The sequence below is a fragment of the Sus scrofa genome, chromosome 8 (assembly GCF_000003025.6).
Source record: "Sus scrofa isolate TJ Tabasco breed Duroc chromosome 8, Sscrofa11.1, whole genome shotgun sequence".
NCBI classification, from domain to species: Eukaryota; Metazoa; Chordata; class Mammalia; order Artiodactyla; family Suidae; genus Sus; species Sus scrofa.
Window position 1 is genome coordinate 85,294,700 of NC_010450.4, and position 24,103 is coordinate 85,318,802.

Below are 24,103 nucleotides of genomic sequence, written 5' to 3' on the forward strand. Positions count from 1 at the left end.
CAGTTCTCAAATATTTACAAAAGGATATATCGCAGTCACTCTTGAATTGAAAATTTTAATCCTGTGACTTTTAATTTTTACTGTCTTTCTACTTCCTGTTAGAATGTCAGCCTGCCAAATACCAAAATCAATTTGTTTTCTCTTCTGAATGTTTTTAATGGTGTAATGAAGATCTTTTACTTATGAATAGATGTACTTTCTTATAATCAGAAATCTTAAAGTAGTGTTTTAAAAGGGAGATATTTGAGAGAAAGTCATTGCTTTCTCATGCACTTTATGTTGAAAGTTGGTACAGGATATTTGATTTATTCCTGCTGAGCTTCAGAATCTTTTATAAAAGCAGTATACTGGTTCCATATAGCAGGGTGTCTTGAACTTTGCTTTACTTTTCTAACTTTTAAGAAAAATGTTCTGCAGAAATCTTCGTTATTCTATCTAGACTGCTTTAACTGTGAATCAGTAACATTTTGACCTCAAAAATAATTACCAGATGATTTAGTAATGCATTGTTAAGACTATGTAGCAAAACAGGTTAAAGTTAGAAAACAAGGAATTTCAGGAGTTCCTGTTGTGGCACAGCAGAAGCGAATCTGACTAGGAACCATGAGGTTTCGGGATCTATCCTTGGCCTCGCTCAGTGGGTTAAGGATCTGGTGTTACCATGAGCTGTGGTGTAGGCCAGCAGCTGTAGCTCCGATTGGACCCCTAGCCTGGGAACCTCCATGTGCCATGGGTGCAGCCCTAAAAAGCCGAAAAAAAGAAAACAAAGAATTTCAGGTCTTTAGAGTATTTTTAAATTACCTCTGCCCTGTCTGCCCTTACATATTTTGCCTAGCTAAACTGAGTTTCCTTGCTGAGGCAATAACCATTACTCATTCTCAGGTGACTGGTCACCAGGCAGAAGCCCCAGATCCCTAGTTCATCCTTCATCCACAGAGCTGCCCATCATTTATCCCTACTCTGGCCCTAGTGCCCTCTGCTTCCCAAATCTATTCTGATTCCTGAGGTCCTTCCTCATCCCCATACCCTAATCTTAATCATTTCTCTTTATTTAGCTGGAAGCTGGCTCTCTCCGCTGCAGCCCTGCCTAGTGGCTGCTCTTCATACTTGCTTTGGGGTGAACATTCTCTGAAAACTCCCCTGGATTGAGTCTCATGGCCTCAGACATGCCATTGGATTCCCTGCACTACTAGGATCACCTGAAGATGTCACTTCCTTTCGTTTCCTGAGGATTCTAACTTGCAGTTCCCTCTGTCTCTTCAACACTGCTCTTCCTTTATATGTTGGGATTCGGTGGCCTTTCAGGTGTTCCTCTTTCCTACCTCAGCAACCCACTCCTGAGCTCATCCCCTAGGTCCTGTCATTAATCTCATTCCTCCAGATCCTTAACTTTAATATTCTATTTTCTGCTTTCCATCACATATCTTTCCAATATGCTTCTTCTAGTTGCTCCTAAAGTCTTGTTTCTACCCTTTACATTCCTCCTCCCCATAGTCACTCTTCTTATCCAGCTGAGGTTTCATGGTTCAGCACTGAGAAATCACAAAACAATTCCTTCTCATACATTCTCAACTCCCGTGTCCTTCTTACTATACCCCCTCAGCAAAGTATGGATAGATAGATCTATAGATGGAGTGATTGATAGATATAGATAGATAGATAGACAGATTGATAGATAGATAGTAAATAGAGTGATAGATTAATAAATGATTAGAGGTAAGATAAAAATAAACGCTAGAACAACAAAAACTCTGGTTAAACCCAACATTTTGTTCACCTCCTCCACACTTGCATCTCTGCAGCTGTGTGGACTAGGCTAACCTGACTCCCATGCATCCAGGTTCCACTTGGGTCCCTGAGCCCTTTGTACTCTCTGTAGTCCTACCATATTTTCCTGGTCCATTTGCTCTCCCACTTTCCTGGACTGTTCTTTTACACCTCCTTGTTCCCAGAACCTCCAAACTATCTTCCCTTTTCCTATTCTCAGCTGATTAGTCTGATCTCTGTTTCACTGAGAAGAGGAATGTGATGATTTCCCACGCTGTGTTGATCAACTTACCAGCATCTACTTTGCCTTTCTGCCTGTTACTCTAGGTAAATTCTGCTTTGTGTCTAAAGTTGTCTCCACTTGTGGTTTACATTCCACCTCTTCTCACCTATCCAAAAATGTCACTCCAGCAGCTATCCCTATTTCCTCGTATATCATAAATTATTTAAATAATGCCACTGAATCTCCCACATCTTCTTCTAACTTATGCTCCATTACCCTATTCTTCTTCATAGAAGGAGCATTTTAAGAACTGTCTCTACTTTGTCTCTTATGATTGTCTTTTGAACCCATTCTCACCAGGCTTTCATCCTGATTATTCTACCTAAACAGCTCTTGTCACTATCAGGAATGAATGGCCCTCATGTTGTTATATCCAATGAACAATTCTTTGGGTTCCCTTTCTTTGGCACATCTGCACAGTGGCTCACTCCTTCCTTAGAATACATTCTTCACTTGGTATCTAAGATACCAGACTTTCTTTTTACCTCTCTTCCCTAGGAAGCTGGCCGTGACTTCTCCATTTCTTCTGTGGGATGCTTCTCATCACTCTGACCACTAAATATTGACTTGTTCTCTATCTCAATTTATGAATGCTTCTCTCTTCTCTCCTCATTAACACACTTCCATCCAATTTCAGAGCTTTAATATCATCTATATTGTGATGATTCCCATATTTTTATTTCTAACCTTGACTGATTCCTTGAGCCCTGGACTCTCGTATCCAGCCACCCAATGACATTGTTGCTTGACCTTTACATACATGTCTCAAACTCAGAATGTTCAAAACTGAACTCCTCCCTCCTGCCTGCTGCCCACTCCTGCCCATAAAATCCTTTTATCCTCACAGTCTTCCATCCCAGGAAGTTGCAATTCCACCCTTCCCATTGTTCAGGCCATCATCTCTATAGTGTCTGATTCCTCTTTCTTGTGTCTCTATATCCGGTCCATCACAGGATCTTGTTAGTTCCACCTTCAGAATTAAAGTGGAATCCTACACATCGAAACTTCAACTGCATTTCTTCTCACTCATCTCTCAGCTCCCCTATACTCACCTTTCTGCACTGTAGCCCAAGTTCTCACTACTGTGTCAATTCAGAATCTTCTGTTGGTCACTCACCACATTCAGAATAAAAGGCAAAGTTTTGATAGTGGCTTCTATAGCTCTAGATGACATCACTCACCATTACTTGAGGTAGACAGAAACCATGTCCCCTGACATTCCCCACCTCCCTGGTATATAGGCCCTGCTTAGTTCTGTCCTCTAGAGTGTGGTTGGGACCTGTGAATGTGACAGGACAGTCACTCGCTCTGGACTCTTGTATCTAACCACGAGAGGTTATCCTATCTGTCAAAGGTGATGAGGTTATCCTGTCTGCCCTATAACTTTACCTAGCTGGCTGGGCTACCATCTAGCTAAAACATCATCTTAGCTGATTGGAAAGAGAAATTCTCCTGCCAGCCTTGCAAAAGCAAAATGCTATCTTGTGAACTGCCAGTGGAGAGGACCCACCTGGCAAGAATCTGACGGTGGCCTCAGGAGCTGAGTGTCACCCCTGCTGATAACTAGCAGGAAAACAGGGACCTTAGTCAAACAACCACAAGGAAACCAATTCTACTAACTAAATGAGGTCAGAAGAGCCTCCATGTAGGAGTGCAGCTTAGCCTCTACTTTGGCTTCAGACCTCTGAGACCCTGAGTAGAGGACCTGGCCTGGCTTCTGATCTGGAGAAACTGAGATGGTAAATGGGTGTCGTTTTAAGTTGCTGGGTTTGCTGTCATTCATTATGCAGTGATATAAAATTAATACCTACCTCTCAGACTTAGTCTTCTTACCCCACCTACCCAGCTTTAGCCACAATGGGGTCTTTGCTCTTCCTGGAATATGGAAGACACTGTTCACTACAAGATCTTTGGACCATCTGCTTATTCTGCTTTAGAAGATCTTCCCCTAAGAAAGATATATGGCTCACTTCCTTACTTCCTTTAGTTGTCTGTTCAAATAGCATCATGTTAGGTTTTTCCTAGTACATGCATGCACACACACTATATATGTATATATGTGTGTGTATATACATATGTATGTGTACATATGTGTACTTACTGACTGTAAGTAGCAGCCACAACCCAGCACTCACCTACCTTGCTTACTTTTTCTACAGGGTACTTAGCATATTCAGATGTATCATTTACCATGAGAATTAAAGCTCCATGAGGGCAGGGATTTTCATTTTGTTCTCTATTGTACCCTTGTACATGGAAGAGGGCTTGTAAGTGAATTGATACTTTCTGTTATTTGAATTTATTTTTATAGTTTCATGGAAATTTGTAATTTTGGAAACTTTTTTCCTTAAAATGTTGTCATATTAGAGGAGAATAAAGCAAAGATTATTTTTTAAGCAGTTCATTTAAATTTTTTTTTGTATTTTATTCATTTATTTATTTTTGATGATTCTCCTCAACTGTATTTATTTTGTTTTTTGTTTAATGATTTTTTTTTCCCCATTATAGCTGGTTTACAGTGTTCTATCAATTTTCTACTGTACAGTATGGTGACCCAGTTACACATACATGTATACATTCTTTTTTCTCATATTATCGTGCTCCAGCATAAGTGACTAGACATAGTCCCCAGTGCTACACAGCAGAATCTCATTGTTAATCCATCCCAAAGGCAATAGACTGCATCTATTAACCCCAAACTTTAGCACAGCAAAGGAAACCAAAAAGAAAACAAAAAGACAATTTACAAAATGGGAGAAAATAGTTTCAAATGATGTAACTGACAAGGGCTTAATCTCTAAAATATGCAATCAACTTATACAACTCAACAGCAAAAAAGCCAACAACCCAATTGAAAAATGGGCAAAAGACCTGAATAGACATTTGTCCAAGGAAGATGTACAGATGGCCAACAAGCACATGAAAAAATGCTCAACATCCCTGATTATTAGAGAAATGCAAATCAAAACTACCATGAGATACCACCTCACACCAGTCAGAATGGCCATCATTAATCAGTCCACAAATAACAAATGCTGGAGGGGTGTGGAGAAAAGAGAACCCTCCTGCACTGTTGGTGGGAATGTAAGCTGGTACAGTCACTATGGGAAACAGTATGGAGGTACCTTAGAAAACTATACATAGAACTACCATATGACACAGCAATGCCACTCTTGGGCATATATCCAGACAAAACTTTCCTTAAAAAAGACACATGCACCCACATGTTCATTGCAGCACTATTCACAATAGCCAAGACATGGAAACAACCCAAATGTCCATCGACAGATGATTGGAAGATGTGGTATATATACACACGGAAAAAAAATTATTTTAAAAACCAACATACTTTGGAGTTCCCATCATGGCACAGCAGAAATGAATCTGACTAGGAACCATGAGATCGGGGGTTCGATCCCTGGCTTCACTCAGTGGGTTAAGGATCCAGCATTGCTGTGAAATGTAGTGTAGATCAAAGATGTGGCTCGGATCTGGTGCTGCTGTGGCTGTGGCATAGGTCGGCAGCTACAGCTCCTATGAGACTCCTAGCCTGGGAACCTTCATATGCTGCAGGTGGGGCCAAAAAAAAAAAAAAAAAAAAAAAAAAAAAAAAAAAAAAAAATTCAACAGACTTTAACTTAATACCTAAAAAATTTAAAATAAACCCAGGAGTTCCCATTGTGGCTCAGAGGGTTATCAATATGACTAATATCCATGAGGATGCAGGTTTGATCCCTGGCCTCAGTGAGTTAAGGATCTAGCATTGCTGTGAGCTGTGGTGTAGATCACAGACACGGCTAGGATCCAGCATTGCTGTGGCTGTGGTATATGTCGTCAGCGGCAGCTCTGATTTGACCCCTAGCCTGAGAACTTCCATTTGCCACAGGTATGGCCCTGAAAAGCAAAAAAAAAAAAAAAAAAAAAAAAAAAAGGCAAATACTATATGATATCATTTATATCTCAAATCTAATATATGGCACAAATGAACCTTTCCATAGAAAAGAAAATTATGGACTTGGAGAACAGACTTGTGGTTGCCAACAGGGAGGAGGAGGGAGTGGTATGGACTGGGAATTTGGGGTTAATAGATGCAAACTATTACCTTTGGAATGGATAAGCAATGAGATCCTGCTGATCCCACTGAGAACCGTATCTAGTCACTTAGGATGGAACATGATGATGTGAGAAAAAAGAATGTATATATGTATGTGTGACTTAGGTCACCTTGCTATGCAGTAGAAAATTGATAGAACACTGTAAACCAGCTATAATGGAAAAAATAAAAATCATTAAAATAATAGAAAAAATTTAAAGAAAAAATTAAATGCAATTAAGTAAAATATTTCAGAGTGCATTTCTCATTTGTACAATTTAAAGTTTAATTAATTTCTTACCACACAGGTTTGAAATATGTTATATTATAAAGTTATGTTCAGATACTACATAACTTTGAATTTTTATTTCTATCTTTAAAAGAAAATCTTAGAGTTCCCACTGCAGCACAGAGGATTCATGATCCAGTTTTTTTCTCTGCAGCAGCTCGGGTTGTTGCTGAGGAGTGGTTTAAAGACATAGGTCACAGCTGCAACTCAGATTAGAGCCCTGACCCAGGAACTTCCATATGCTGCAGGTGTGACCAAAATATATATATATTCTGTATATATATATGCACTATTTTCTGCTATTAAGAAACTTATATATAATCCAAAAGCACAAAAATATTCTCGTAAAATTGTATAATTCAAAATTTAAATATTAAATATTGACCCATTGGTAGTATTTGATACTTATTATTTAATAATTAATCCTCTAATCCTCCATGCCTCTTATCTTTGGAATGTTTTCATAGTGGCTTAGAATATTTTCATTTTTTTTTTTTTTTTTTGCCATTTGCAAACCATTCTGTAAAGAGTTTCTGCTGTAGGAGCATGTCCATCTTTTTAGTAAGAAAAAAAAGTGCTTAACTGTCTGTCAAGATTGTTTGTATTTGGTGTTAAAAATGTCTATATATTTTTTGCTTTAAAAAAAATTCTGCCTTAAGTAGCTTTTCCTCAGCAATCTATGTCTAACCTCTTAGAAATCCTTTCTTATTACTATCACCTTCCTTTCAATGGTCTCTGCTTTATATTTGTGTGCATATATATATATATACACACACACACACACACACGTACATATATATGCATATATATACACACATATACACATACACATATATGTACGTATTTATGCATATATATATACACACACACATACTGCTCTTTTCCTTTCAGTATTTTTTTTCTCTTAAAATTCAAATAACAAATAAACATAATAAAATAAATTAACAAAAGTCCTTAGCAGTAGTTTTTCTCTTGTGGGTCTATACACACACACACACACACACATGCACACACATATATGTACATATATATGCATATATATGCACACATATACACATACACATATATGTACACATTTATGCATATATATATATATATATATACACACACACACACTGCTCTTTTCCTTTCAGTATTTTTTTCTCTTAAAATTCAAATAACAAATAAACATAATAAAATAAATTAACAAAAGTCCTTAGCAGTAGTTTTTCTCTTGTGGGTCTAAATGTGAGTAAATTCAGACAGTGGGTGGCCAGTAGGTTTAATTCCATAAACAAGAGTCATTGGCTTGGAAAATTCATAACACTTCCTACAAGAGCATTTTCCTCTCCAGTCTCTGATGAAATACCCTCTGCTGTTAGGGTGGAAAACTTTCCTCTCACACATGCCATTTCTATGTCAGAAGATATTTTGAAGGCATAGGAGCATGGGATCAATTGACACTTGCCTCTACCTCTACAAATAAATGTTGCCAGAAATTAGGTTTTGTTCACATGGATGGGAATAACCTTTTAGTAATTTGGTTTTATATTCCCAGATCAAATGGCTATTAGTGTATTATTAATTCATTATCATAGAAAATGGCTATGTCCTTTCTCCTTTGTTCTATTGTATGAATTAATATTCAGTAAAATTGACTTTTCACTGTTGTACGGTTCTATGAATTTTAACACGTGTATGGATTCTTATAACTACCATAGGAACCAGGATACAGGACTGTTCCATCATCACTGAGAAACTCCCTCTTCTTGCACCTTTGACTCATGCCTCCACCCACACCAACCTCTAACAACCACAATTTTTGTTCTCTATCACCACAGAGAAATGCTTTTTGAGAAACTCATTGACTCCTATTTGAGGCTGGCTTCATTTTTCGTCGAATGCCTTTAAAATTCATCAAGGTGTTACATTTATCAATAACAGATTTCTAAAAAATTACTGAGTAGTATTCCATGATGTGGTTGTACCACAGTTAGTGACACCGTTCATATTAAACTATATTTGGGTTGTTTCCAGTTTTGAGTGATTATGAATGGAGCTGCTAAAATATTCATCATAGGTTTTTCTGGGATCCTAAGTTTTCATTTTTCAGGGTAAATACCTAGGATTGGAATTTCTGAGTTATGTGGTAAGTGTATGTTGAGCTCTGTAAGAAACTCCTGTGCTCTTTTCTCCACCAGCAGAGTCTGAGCGTTTCAGTGGCTTTGCCTCCTCACCAGCCAGCCATTTGAGGTATAGAGTGACATTTCATAGTGCTTTTAATTTTCATTTCCCTAATGGCCAGGGATGTTGAACAGTTTTCCACGGGCTATTTGTTATCAGTATATCGTCTTCTTAGACACGTCTGTTCAACTTTGTTTTCCTGTTTATTATGTTGCTCATGTTCTTGCTGTTGAGTTTTGAGGGCTCTTGATGTATTGGGGATGCAAGTTCTTTGTCAAATATAGGATTTGAAAGTGTTTTCTTCCAGTCAGTGTTGTCATTTCATTCATGTAACAGTGTCTTTCACAAAACAAAGCAAAAGTTGTCAATTTTGATTTAGTTTCTCAATTTTTTTCTATTTTAGATCATGCTTTTGGTGTCATATTTAAGAACAATTTGACCAATCCCAGTTCATGAAGATTTTCTCCCTTGTCTCTTTTCAAAGTTTTATATTTTTATGTTTTACGTTTAGGTTTATGAACGATTTTAACTTTTGTTTCATTTGCAAAATTAAGTAAAGTTTCATTTTTCCCCCCAAATGGATATCTAATTGATCTGATACCACTTGTTGAAAGGACTACTCTTTTTCCATTGCATTGACTGTAATTTTGTCAAAAAAAAATTGGCCATATTTGCCTCTGTATTCCGTTTCATTTTTTAATACATCTATCCTTTTGTTGATATCATGTACTTTTTGATTACTATAGATTTAGATTAAGTCTTAAAATTAGTGCATGCAATTTCTCCATTTTTATTCTTCTTTCTGAAATTACCTGGGCTGTTCTCTTTACCTTGCTTTTTTTTATAGCTTTTTGAATCAGCTTGTCAATATGGACAAAAATCTTGCTGAGATTTTAATTGGTATTGCCTTAAATATGTAGATCAATTTGGGGAGAACTGGCATCTTTATTGAGTCTTCCAATACGTGAACCCAGTTAGTTTCACCATTTATTTAGGCTTTAACAAAATTTCTTTCCTCAACATTTGTAGTTTTCAGCATATAGATCTTGTGCATTTTGTTAGATATATACCTAAGCACTTTGTTTTAGATTTACTGTAGATGATCTTTTTATAAATTTCAGTTTCTAATTGTTAATTGCTATATATTTGTAGGTCGACCTTGTGTCTTGTGAAACCTGGTAGTTTCAATATCACTTCTGTTTTCAAAACCTTTGTAGTGTTATTCATAACTGTCCTTCAGATTTATCACCCAGTCGGCAGTCTGGGACATTGGGGGTGATGTAGCCCATAGATTATTTCTCAGAGTGTCTGATACACTGTTTAGGTCCATGCCCACATAGCTTGGGGTTAGCCCAGAAGTTCCTGAACAACCTTAAGTCCTTCCTCAGCTCCTTCCTCTCCACACTATCCCTGGCACATTTCTGTTTCCTGAGGCTTCTCTTTTTGATCCTTCATCCAGAAAGCTGGGGGTTTATTTTCCATTCTCTGCCATGCAAGTGCATTCTTTTCTGGAGCCAAGAAGTAGAATAGAGAGAGGTAGAAGGGGCATTCACCATACCCTTGGGATCATAGCTTTAATCAGGATCTTTCCCTTCCTCATAATTTTAGGCTCCTTCAGTTCCTCCTTGCTATCACTTTTGTGGCTGCCACCACTGAATTACTGGGAGGTTGAGACCCAAGAGAGCAGGAAAAAGAAAAGTGATTTCATCATTCTTCTGAGTGTTAGGAGACCTATTTTCTGTTCTTTGAGCCAGAACTAGAGGGCTTCTCCTGGAGCTTTCTCTGTCTGCCCCATGATCTTCTCTGGGCTTGGGGTTTTGCTGAGTTCTAGATCATGAGATCCCAGGGGAGAAAATGGCAAACTAATGCTGGTTCAGTGGTATTTAAAATTATGATTTTTCTCCCCAGTATACTTGGCACTATTTACCTTGAATCCTCAAATAGCTGCCCAGTGCATTCTGTCCAGGTTTTATAGCTTCATCCCAGTGGGTACGAGAAGGGAGAGGATTCTTACTCTCTCTTACTTGCAACATCTTATCTACCAATAGGCAGATGATGGTATCCTATTAATTTGAATGTAATTTCAGGTTGCCTGTGAATCCTGGTAAGGACATTTCCAAGATGCCAATCTTGTTTTCTCACCTTGCTGACAGACTATTTCTTACCTTCAAAAAGATAATTCATACTTTGCATTTAGTATTGAATCACGTTTCCAAATATAACTCACTATATATATATTTTAATAGAATCATGATGAAGGAAAGATTTCTTTAGCTTATTAATATTGGAAGAATTACTCATATTTGGATAGTACTGTTCTCAGCAGTAAAGAGGAATCTACAAGCCAATTGGTCTGAATAACTGATAGTCAGCATATCTATGATGTGTTCTTGAAGCTTTATCGCCCAGATTGTATTACAGTGGTGCTCATTACCAAACACAAAAGCATTTTTTTTTAAATTTATTTATTTATTTTTTTGCTATTTCTTTGGGCCGCTTCCGCGGCATGTGGAGGTTCCCAGGCTAGGGGTCTAATCGGAGCTGTAGCCACCGGCCTACGCCAGAGCCACATCAACGCAGGATCCGAGCCGCGTCTGCAACCTACACCACAGCTCATGGCAACGCTGGATCGTCAACCCACTGAGCAAGGCCAGGGACCAAACCCACAACCTCATGGTTCCTAGTCGGATTCGTTAACCACTGCGCCACGACGGGAACTCCACAAAAGCATTTTTTAAAGTTGATTTACAATGTTTTGATAGTTTCTAGTGTCCAGCAAAGTGATCCAGCTATACATGTACACTCATATATTCTTGTTTTCAGATTCGTTTCCATTATAGTTTATTACACACAAGAGCCTTTTTATATTTAAACTTAAGATCTTTTATTCTTGGACCCATAAACCTTATGAGACGGATAGAACTATTTGCTACCTTCATATTTTATAGGTGGTAAATTTTTATAGAGGCTAAGTTGCCTGTCTATGATTACATAATTTTCAGTATAAAGAACCAACACCATAACCAAGGATGGTGTCACTCAAAGTTCTCTACTTTCTACTAAACTGTACTCCATAATTTAATGGCATGTGATGACATGGATCTGTTTGAAACAAAAATACTGAGCAGTCCATAAATAACCTTTAACAAGTCCTGATATAAGGTCTTGAAAACCCGGTTATACTTCAGAATCTCTGGGTAGTCGTTGGGCCATGTCTAAGGGATTTTTATAGAGAAAAGAAAGCAAAATAGTGACAACAGGGCTCTAAGAAAACCTGATGTGGGTGGGATGGAAGAGAAAGATACTGGAAGATGACTAGGTTCTTCAAGTGTAATGAAAGAGAATTGATGAAATCCCTTGGGATATCGCCATTGGGAAGAGGACATGTGAAAGAGATATAGAGGAAGGATCAGTAGAGTTTAGTAACTTATTGGATGGTGGGGACTGGGCACAGGTAGAAATGGAGTATTCTGTGGTTTTGGTCTTTGGAGAATGATATATATTGATGTGAGCTGGGGTTTAAGGAGAGGATGAAGCTGATAGAATGTACAGTTGTGCCAGGACAAAAAGAATTGGGACTCCTAGAACAGGGAATCAGGTCAGAGTAGGGAATATAGAATTGTGGTAGATCCTTGTAGATGTGATAATCAAATCCCAAGATAATGGATGGAATTTCTGGAGACAAGGTTATAATGACCAAAGAGGAGCAAGCCAAGGACTATACCCACTATACCTGAGAGTGTGTAAGCTATAATATTAAGAACTACTGAAAAGTTTTATTTGAGAATGAGTTTGAAAGTATTATATGGCTTCTGACATTTGTGAATTCCAGGCAGAATAGAGATGTGTTTAGTCATGTGTACTTAAATAGAACTCTCACTTGGGTGAGGCTAAAGGAAATCTAGCACTGCCAGATAAATATATTCACCAGGAAGATGTCAGAGAGTGCTCATTCACTCACTAACTCCATTTGTTTTCTTAGGCCTTTGTTTATTTTTCTGTCCAGGTGAGATTTTCATTTCCCAGTTACATGGCTTGATGAGTTAATGCAAGGCATGTCTTACAGATGAGATTCCTGTGCTTTGTACCACAACTACTTTATATTCACAAAGACTGACAGTGCTAATGATGGTTTTTCCCTGGATGTTTACAGAGTCATTTGTATCTCTGTGACATTTCCAAAAGAGAAGAGTTATTTACATGTTGCTGTTTAACATTTCCATAGGATTTTTGTTTCCTTTAGCCCTTACTAAGGAGGGTTCAGTAGGTGGTGAAAAAGTTTAGAGGAAAAGTATCATTACATTGCCTTTTGTTAGAAGACTGTTTCACACCCCCTCTTTCAGAAATGTGTGTATGTTTCAGCCTGTGAGATTGCATATTTCATCAGGAAGCATTAGGGGAGTTATTTTAAAGGAAGATTTTAAAGAACCTTAATCACTAATGTATTATGCATGACAAAAATCTAAGTGATAAGGAAGTGTAGATTTGCCTTACTGAAATTTTTCCCCTTCTCTATCTTCCATCTTGCTGGCATGCTTAAATATTTCAATGTATCTGCTCAGGGAAATAGGAACTTGATGTTGTGATTGAAATAATGTAGCTGCCATGAACTATTCATCTTTTACTCATCTAACAGCTCTTTGCATTAAGCGGCGGTAATGACCTGGCAAGAGACTATTTGAAATGACATAGTTTTTTGTTTTTTGTTTTTTTTCTGTATGGCTTGAGATAGTTATTTATTACTGTAGCCTGTCCTTATTGCCATATAACTTGCTAGGAAAGTTTATGAAGATTGCTTTTGTTTCTTAGTTCAAATTTAGATCCTTGTGAAAATACCAAGATGCATTGCCATAATGGTAGTAAAATATCTATGTATGTATACATTGGATACTGTAAGAAAAACTAGCCCTTGGATTTGAAGTGTTAAGTTACTTCCTGGGTTTGGCATGAATTGGTTTGTTTCATTTGTTTGGGGGAAAAGTTGAAGGGAAGGTGGGGGATGAGGAGGAGGCTGGATATGCCTAAGATTTTCCCCAATTGTATCAGCCCATGATAACCTATGATGCCTATTATGGAATCATATGATGAAATTCCAGCCTAGACAGAGCCTAAGGCTTGAGTGTTGACATGATAGCTGCCAGAGACCAACTCTTTGGTTTGCAGTAAAGGAAACTGGAATCCAGAGAATTGAAGCTATGTGGTGTTGGTCATAGAGCTAGTGAGCAGTTGAGTTGGAAGGAGGACTTTAATTTCTTGATTCCTAGCCCAGAAGTCTCTTTAATATATCTCCCACACAGATAGGATGAATTTCCATTAGATAAAAGTCGGTAGAATTTTAGTGATAAATGATGGTTAAGCAATTATCAGTTGCCTCCTGAACCTTAATGGGTGATTCACCTTTGAAAGCATCATTAATCATTTAAGAGGGAATTTTTTTTCCTAAATATCTAGGAAATCACCTTTGAAACAGCCTTTGGAAACATGAAATTGTTATTTCATTTGTGACTCTCCTGATTGAAGAGAAGTGCTGAGTATCCAGGCTTTGTGTGGAGTAAATTGTCACAGAATAAATAGGGGATGGCTTCTACATATCATGTTGCTATTCACTGACAGAATAAACCAGGCTTTGGGGTGTCTGGAGTCACTTCTTCAGTTTATAACCTAAATTTCCCATTCTGTCTCCCACAAACCTCTGATGAAGAAGCATGCTTAGGGTACTTAGAGCGTTTTAATGGGAAATAAAAAAAAGGTTTTAGAATCCCTCTAGTATGCTTTAATTAATGCGACACAGACACAGGGGGCAAATGCTTTTGGAAAAATGGTGCCAATGCAGAGTTGCCACAAACCTTCAATTCGTAAAAAACATAATAGTTGTGAAGCTCAACAAAGCAAAAATACAATACAACAAGACATGTCTGCATTTAAAAAGTAGCCATATATTTTTTGTTTTGGTTTGGTTTTGGTTTTTGTCTTTTTTTTTTTAGGGCCACACCCACGGTATATGGAGGTCCAGGCTAGGGGTCGAAACGGAACTGTAGCGGCCAGCCTACACCACAGCCACAGCAACTCGGGATCCAAGCCACATCTGTGACCTACACCACAGCTCACGGCAATGCCGGATCCTTAACCCACTGAGCGAGGCCAGAGATCAAACCCATGTCCTCATGGATGCTAGTCGTGTTCGTTAACCGCTGAGCCACGACGGGAACTCCTCGATATTTTTTTTTAAGGGAATAAATAAAGCTATTGTTCAGAAGCTTACTCCCATACTCCCAGAGTGCATTGCTTCATCATCTAACTTTGGCACTTTGTAAAGTTCACTTGCATTGTAATTAGTTATAAATTTGTGTTCTTTGCACTACTAGGAACGTAAGCTTTATACCGTCATCTGCCATTACTAACTCCATCTACCATTGTTAACTCTTTGTGTCTCTAATGAGCACTTAATTGCTCTTGAAATGCATGCGCCATGAAATCCTATCATCTTTTCCTATAGTCTTAGAGGCCAGTGTTAGTGGAATTTCTGAAGAGAATTGAATTAAATATAATGTATTAATGACAATAGCAGTTCTGTTGATGCTGCTACCTCTACTGCTTGGATGAAGGGGTGGGGGAGAAGGAAGAAGCATTTATCTTGTCAGTCATTATGCTGAGAACTTTACATAAGTCATGTCGCAATTTAACCCTTACAACAAAATTATCATCTCCTTTTTACCAAAGAAGTTTCATGTGATTACATACCTTGTCCAAGGTCATGAAGCTAGCAGATAACCGAGACACCTGAGTTTATACTTTTAACCGTGATTGTCTGTACTGGTTTTTTACCCAGCCCTGGAAGAGGCTGGGAGAGTCTGTCCTCTCTTTCAAATCCCTATGATGTTATTTGGTTTAGTTCAATGAAAAAAATTGGAAAGTTATACACAGCCTTTATAGATCTAGAAATTAATCTCAGTTTGCTCAAGCAAACGTTCTAAACAATGCCCAGGAGAAGAAAAGGGTGCCTTTAATTATTATTGATGGTCAATTTGGGGAAAAAAGAAGTCCTAAAATTTCTAGAAAAAACTATGAGTAGTGCCAGTGAGGGCTTTTATTAAAAACTATTTAACTCTCAGGTACTGAAGCATTGTATGGACATATCTCAAGTGATTTATGATGACTTGTTATGTCATTTTCAAGTGGGAAAATAATATATAGTTAATTATTAAAATCATCCCACGTTTGGAGGATAATACAGTTTTTTACAAAATCGTGGTTTGTACCATCATCTGTATATACATCTTCTTTGCAAGTTTCCTATATTAATTTAAAATAATTGAGTCAATATTCTGATATCCACTGATTTAAAAATCACCAAGAAGCATTTTATTTTATGTTTTAGTAGGAATCTGAATACACTATTTAAGTAAATCACTTTTATTTCTCTATGTGCATAATCTTTATTTTATTACATTTTGACGTTAGCTATGTATATGTCATGAGAATTTTTCTATTTTGGTTTTCTTAAAAGTATAAGTCAAAAGATGTGTTTAAATTTGCACTGTATACATTTTGAGAAAAACTTCCAATGATCTATTAACAGTTAGTTTCCTTTTCACTTAATATTAAGATCCCAGGCTAAGGGGTGAATCCAAGCTACAGCTGCTGGCCTGCACCACAGCCACAGCAACTCAGGATCTGAGCCAGGTCTGTGACTTACACCATAGCTCACGGCAGTGCCAGATCCTTTAACCCTCTGAGCGGGGCCAGGGATCAAACCTGAGTCCTCATGGATACTAGTTGGGTTCTTTTCCACTGAGCCACAACAGAAACTCCCTAATTTATGATTCTAACTCCTTCATTATTCTAATTAGCATTTTAGTAAACTATGTATACTGATTTTCCTATTCCTCTTTTCTGACACCTCTAATAATAAAATAGTGACATTTTGAAGAAATCGGTTGAAAGAAAAATGCCTTTGTATTCAGATTAAAGTTACAAACAAATTTAAGTAATGACTAAATAAAATGAAATGTCATATAATATTAGTCAATTAGGCTTAGAAGTTATGGCGACACCCTACACCAATGGGTGACTTACTACCTATCTTCAAAATAAGTTTTAAGGGAAGAATAACATTATGTATTACAGTGTTCCCATGACATAATGCCACCATTTATTCTGTACATTTTCTTGCTCAGAAAAGAAAATTGGAGAATCTTAAAGGATGTTGGTTGTTAATTTTATTTTTGGTTTTCATTATTATTGTCAACCACAAAATTTGTGTATTTAGGACAGTAATGATGATGAAAGTCTTTAACAAAATTATCATGATTATTAAGTAGAGAAGATTTGTTTAATGACCAACAGACTTTCAAAAAAAGATACAGACCTAGGTTTCTGGTTTTGCCAATTTGCTTCCATGGATACATCTTCCTATCTTTTTCAGTTTAAGTTTCTTTATCAGAAAAAGTATTGGGTCATCCCAAAGTATCTTAATGGTTAATTTCTGCCCTGTATGTACTATAACTGTCTTATGTTTGCTGAGAAAACATCTTTACTTTGTCTCTGAGACAGAAGAATGATGCTAGGGAAAAGGCGCAAAATCAGATTTTATAGCCAATGGCCAGATCATTGAGGAATATGGGGATATTTGTACTCTTTTCTGTTTTATTAAGCTGTAATTTCTGTAATAGATGGGCAAAATATCTCACACAGTTGGTAGAGAGAAGCCATGGTTTATTCTGTTACAGACATGAAGTTGTCAGATAGGAACTGCAGTCATGACACTAGTGGTCACTCCTGGGAGCCTTGAGAAGGTTTTACGTTCGTGGGTAGTTTTTAACAGTCCGTGCACTTACTGCACAAATTCATGATTAATTTTCTTTTGCGATGAAAAACAACACCAACACTCTTAACATGTTTCAGTGTGTTCCGAGCAGGTTTTTTTGTTTGTTTGTTTTTATTATAACCATGCAGGTAAAAAGCAATGTTGGTGGTTTTCAGAAACAAAATGTTTGGACATACTTTCAGGAAAAAGAAGATTCTTATCCTTCCCTTTCGTTTATTTAATTTTATTCTTTTTGGTTACAGAACCTCAGATGGTGGCAAAGTTGTTGGCACTATAGAAGTCTCTGTCGTGAAGATGGGGGAGATTGAGGATGGGGAAGCTGACCACATCACGACAGATGTGCAGGGACAAAAGGTAGGCTCGCTCTCAGCTCACTGCAAAAATTGAATTAGAGATGATCAGCTTTGCCAGGTGTCTGAATCACCAACACCTCTGTGGGGTTTGAAATCTCATTGTTCAAAAGCTAAATGAGAAATGAGTTTTGGATTTGGAGAACCTTAAGTGGGTCTCATCTCTGAACCAGACGGCCAATTTGCATGGAACTATGCAAAGCTGTGCACCATTCAAAACACCTTTCTCTTTGCAGCTGGCTCCCATGTTGACACAGCCTCTTTTCAGGTAGAATAAAGGTATTGATGGCTGTTGCTTTCTGCCGAAATTAACCCTCTGTGAGATGGGAAGGTTCTGAGAGGCCTGCTGCCCAAAGTAACCACTTCTCTGTTCTCAGAATTCCCTTTGAAAAGAGAGGCAGTTTGAATTTGGATTTCATTTTTATATGAAGGGGGACAGATTCAATAGCTTTGTGCCTTATGAAACTGCAGAGAAAGAAGCAGGAAGTGGTATAAGGAAGAGGAAGCCCAGGATCAAAGCCTTAATACATAGCATCAATATCTGGGATTTTTACTCTTTTTTTCTACTTTCTTTCTTTAAGGGAAACTTGATATAAGTCTAAAGTTCTGTCTTAGGAATGCAATTGCCTATTTTATTGAGGCACAGGGGGTAGACTTACAAACTGTTAATTTTTTTTTTTCAGGGAAATGAATTTGTTTTTATGCCAGAATTCCTACCTTTTCCTAAATAAACATTTTTTTTTTTAATGACAAGGTAATGTATATGTGACCTATTTTCTGGCTTAGTGTTCCTTATCTGGGAGCACATTTGATTTTGGGTATCAAGGAAATATCTGCATGGGAGACAGGTTAACAAATCATTAACTGTCCCCCCCGCCCAAAAATAAAATCTAAGTTTCTTTAAAAAAAAAAAAAAAGGTTGTTCTTGCCCAGACTGCTGCCCCAAACCTTGTTCTTCCCAGTTCTCTATTCTCCCTCAGAATATATCCCAGGTCACAAATAGATTCCAGTGAGACCTGAGGTTTAAATCAGGTTACTTGCAGATGTCAGGGCCACTGTGAAGTTACACAGCAGATGGACACTTAAGATTGTCTATTTAAGATTCCTGTCTTGTGGCTAGGAACTGTCATTCAACCCTTGTTAACTTTGGAGTTCTATGTAAGATTCCTATTAGTCATCACTGCATTCATCCATGTCAGGATTAAGGAGGGAGGCCTCTTACCTATCCATGTAGCCTAAGAAGGTGGGGAGGGTGAAGGGGATGGGGACAGGATGAATTAAGGGCAAAAGTAGGGAGATGATTGTGCCTGGACCCATGGCAATGTGCCAAGAGACCAGGAGCTGAAGCACTTCCCATTTTAAAGTAGGCTTGCCTTGCCTGTTGGGAATCTGTTACCAGCCATCTCTATTTTCTCAAAGCAGGCTCACCTCTGGACTCCTTTACAAGGTTGCTATTACGGGGTAGCGCACATTAAATCATGGTCTGTTCATAAAAGGAGAACTTGATACCCAGGAATATGCCCCACCAAAGTCCTACATAATGTTTCTGACTTAGTAATGTGAACTTAAAAAAAGGTTTCACCGAACTAATCTAGAAATAGGAGGTGGTGGTGTCAGCACGTACCATGTAGGAGTTGTAAGAGGACTAAAATGGTAAACACACCAAGTGTTGTTGGTTTTAGCTCTGTCCTGTCAGGATTCTTAGTAAACCTTGACCTTCTGTGAGGTTTTCTGTAAAGTTACTATAAACTCTGTTGGCAATCCCTAGGAATAGTCATGATCCAGTGATGAACATGTAGTAAGGTCCATTTTGCATGGTATTTAGAATTGTGTGGAAATGACTTTATCTTGATGTTTTTTGGACTATGGTCAGAATCATCCAGGGTGTTTGTTAGAAATTCAAATATGGGAACCCCTTTGCAGATCCGGTAAATCAAAATCTCTATGAAGTATATTAATACAGTCTGTTACTAATAGTGATTTAAATCCTGAGGTAGGTCAGTGGCTGAAATATATGAAAAGACAAAGTAACTGAAATTGAGGTTATCCCTAAAATAACATCCTTCTCACTGGTTTGCATGAAGGGGGTCGAAAGAAGTGGAACTGCTCTTAGGACCATAGTCATGTGTTTTGTAACCTATGTTATCTCTCATGTATGCTGAGCAGATAAAAGATTAAAACCTGTGTTACCAGCTTGGACCGTCATAGTAAAATACCGTCGACTGAGTGACTTAACAGAAATTTGTTTTCTCACAATTCTGAAAGGCAAAGTCCCAGATCACGGTGCCAGGTGATTCAGTTCCTGGCAAATGCTGTCTTTCCGGCTTCCAGATTTCTTACTTTATCCTCACAAGGACTCTCCTTGGCAGATGAAGAGAGAGAGAGAGAGAGGAGAGCAAGCAAGAGCAAGAGAGAGAAGAAAGAGAACTCTGGTGTCTCCTCTTCTTATTGTAAGGCACCAGCCCCAGCACTAGGACTAGTCTTAGGACTTTATGCAACCTTAGTTACCTCTGTAAAGGTCTCATCTCCAAATACAGTCACTGGGGCATTGAAACGTCAGCATATGAATTTTGAGGAACACGATTCAGTTTATAACAACACCCCTGATATAAAACATTACAGTTTAATCTTGCATCTTACATAGCCTCCAGATCATAGAATAAAATATAAATGAAAATCTGATGTCTTTTCTCTCAGGTACATTTACTTACTTGTTTCCTAGAATCATATAATTATATATTTTTAATCAAGGGAACACCGTATGGAGAGTCATTCACCGCATCACACTGTTTAAGCTCCTATTTGATATATACATACGTAGAAATAGAAGACAAAGTGTTAAAAATCACATAGCAGTAGAAAGAAAAGTTCGCAAAAGGAGCGCTAACATTGTCCTTTTTCAAAGGTAATATGTTAGGTGAAATACTGCATTAAGTATGCAAACTTTTTCTTTTTAATTTTGGAATCATCTTTGACTCCTTTCTTCCTGTCATACTCACAGTCAATATGTCAGCAAATCCTGTCGATTTTGACTTCTCAATAAACCCAGAATCCGATGACTTGCGACCCCTTCACTGTAACCAACATTGTCACCAAGATTTTTGTAGTAGTCTCTTTTAAAAAAAAAAATTATGTGGATAATTTAATTATTAATTTGATTGCTTTTTAATCTGGGTCATCAGCCTTCTGCTTCAGTGCTTATCATAATTTGCTTTCCTGTGGAAAATTTAAGTAAAATGATCAAATCTCATTATAGTCCCCATGCAATAAGTTTAACGACATAAAATAATTTCCAACATTGGGTTTTATTTTGGTTGGATTAAGCCTGGCCTTAAACATGTAGATTACTTTATCATTAGAATCACTTTGTCTATCAGTCTTAAAAAGTACTTCTTCCTACTCAATTTTTTTCTTTTATTTCCAGGAAAATGGACTGAAATGACTACTTTGCACTAAAGATATTTTCTCATATGTTCATCTACCTATTTTTCTTTCTTTCTTTTTTTAATTATTGGAATATAGTTGTGTTAATCTCAGGTGTACAGCAAAGTAAATCAGTGATACATACACATAAGGTCCATTCTTTTTCAGATTCCTTTCCCTCTTAAAGGGCTCCCTGATGACCTCTATCTTCCTTCCTTGACACCCCCCACAACTACCACCACCGTCTGCTCTCAGCAGAGCACTTACTGAGATGTCATGCAGAATGTGTCATTCCTCCAGTGGTTTCTCATCTCCCTGCAAGTGTAAACCCAATCCTAACTTGAAGTCCTACCGTCAGTGGCTCCCGTCACTTCCTTCACCTCGTTCCCTACTCATTTCTGTTCCTTTCAATCCAGCCACAGTATCTTCCTGGCTGCTCCTTGAACTTTCCAGGTACATTTCCACCTCGGATCCTTGACCTTTGTTCTTCAGTCTACTGCCGAAGCATTTTTCTCAGTTACTGTGCTTCACCCCTTCATGGCCTCTGGTGTTTATACAAAATCACCTTCTCACTGAAGCCTTCTCTGCTAACACATCTAAAATTGTGATGCCTACTCCAAACTCTCTATCTCCCTTTTCTGCATTATTTTTGTCCTTAGTACTTATCACTGTCTGATATGGTATATATTTTATTTATCTCATTTATTGTTTATTTCCCTCACAAGAATTAAACTCCACAAGAGAAAGACATATGTCTATTTTGTTTTTTTACCCTCAGTGCTCAGAATAGAGACTTGACATGGTAAAAATGAATGAATAAATGAAGTCAATCTTACTTTGAAGAAATTAAATCCAAAATCATCTCCTGGAAGGGAAAATAATTTGGCTGCAAAAGATGCTGTACATACTGACTGGCCAATAAATAAGGAGGGAAATAAGGATGTAGAGAAGAGTATAGGATTATGAAGGAAAGATGAAGAAATTAATTTAAAAGAAAACCTTTGAAATAAAGTCAAGAAAAAGTGCTATTAGGGAAAAGAGCACTAGGAAACAAAAATCATCAAGTCAGGTGACAGATGAGAAAATTCATGTTACAGCCCATAGCATCAACTTAGAAAGCCCAATTCTCCCCTTTGCCTGCTTCAGAGATGCCTGGGCTTCTTATTAGGGCAGGAGGGCTGGCAGTCCTGCCAACACTGCTTAAACCCAGATCCTACCTTGTCTCCCCCTTTTGTTTTATGTCTGTATGGTATTTGAATGTGGGATAGTACTACTGGTCAAAGGGATGGTGATTTCTACACAAAGGAGGAGAATGCCTTATTTATGACCATGGCAAAACCGTACAAAGGGAGTTTATCTCCCTTTGACTGTGAACCTAACTTAGGTAGTATTTTGATGACCTGCTGCCCTTCTCAGGTTATTCTGAAGAGGCATTTGAAGTAAACTTTCGTCAGGCTTAATTAGCAAAAAGGTCAATTCCTTGCATGGCTAAGGCCCAGTCTCAAAAGATTTCCTTCCTTTATTTACCCCAAATATAAAACTGGAAATAATATAACTGGCCTTGTTTATCTTTATAGAATATTTGCAAGCACATGTTATCCTTCATGCTTTCATCAAACAGTACTACCTTCTATATTCTAGGGATCTGCCTAGGTTCTGAGTACTCAGCAATAAACCAAATAGACACAGATGCTGCCTTCTGGGGAAATAACAATAAAAAAGTTAAGCAAGCACTGTATTGTTGATCAGAGAGTGCTATATGCTAAAGGAAAAAATAAGATATGGTGCAAGGACCAGGGAATGTTGGGCTGTGGCCATTTTAAACTGGATGGTCAGGAATAGACTCACTGATCATGTGATATTTAAGCTCAACATACATGAGGTAAGGGCACACGACATGAGGAGGTCTGAAAGGAACAAGAATTATAGGTAGAATGAATACTATGAATGAAGGTGGCAGGATGCTTGTTGTGTTGAAGGAACAGCAATGAGGCCAGTGTGATTGGAACTGAGGGATTAAAGGGGAGAGTAGAAGGGGTTGAGGACAGAGATTCATGGAGCAAGGAGGACCAATCGTGTACTCCTCTGAAGGCCTTTAGACACTGGGCTACATGAGAGAGAGTTGAGAAGTCTTGAGCATAGGTGTGAACTTTGATCCATATTTTAAGAGGACCATTCTGGCTACTGGGTTGAGTAAGGCCTGAAAGGAGGCAAGGACAGAAGAATGGGGCCTGGTTATTGTGAAGATTCAGGGTAGAATGAGGATGAGCTTGATCTACGTGATATCGATGGAGAAATGAAACATGGCCAGACTTCAGGGGGAAAGGGTAGCCAAAGAACAGAATTATCATCTTCTCAGGAAAACCGAGAGAAGCAGGTGGAGGAGGACGGAAATCTTGAGATAGTTATGTCTGATATTCCTCTTAGACATACCAGTATCGATATATCTAAGCTGCTGGAGATTTGAGTCTGGAGTTCAGGTGAGGTGTACAGGATAGAATGATGTATTCGTGAGTCATCAGATGACCTCTGGATGGTGTTAAAACCAAGAGACTGAATGAGATCCCCAAAGCATAGTGATTCTTATATTTTATACTCTTAACATTTATACTTATGTGGATTTTATCTATTGATATTTACTGTGTTAGAAATGTTGCTTTTTTGGATTATATCTTTAGACATTTATCATATTAGAAATTCAACCAAGAGATGTTGCAAACAGAGTGCACAGGCACACACATACCATTAGCTTTCCAATGATTGTGATATAGTCTCTAGACAATTCTACTTTATGCTTATAGGAGAAAGAGAGGGAAACAGAAAAATAGCATTTTTGTTTTATTATGAAAATAAATTTGTCTTTGCTCTGTGCTAGATTCTACAAAGGATGCAAAGCCAAAAGTTTTCA

At 37.8% G+C, this 24,103-nt stretch overlaps 1 protein-coding gene across 12 annotated transcripts in view; it reads left to right on the plus strand.

The window, feature by feature from the left end:
- Nucleotides 1-24,103, plus strand: part of INPP4B (inositol polyphosphate-4-phosphatase type II B) — a 743,160-nt gene that overhangs the window by 482,659 nt on the left and 236,398 nt on the right. For all 12 annotated transcript variants that reach the window (XM_003129178.6, XM_021100667.1, XM_021100673.1 and 9 more), the window contains one exon: nt 17,665-17,776. In XM_003129178.6, coding sequence (XP_003129226.3) covers nt 17,665-17,776 — 112 coding nt within the window. The remainder of the gene's footprint in view (nt 1-17,664; nt 17,777-24,103) is intronic.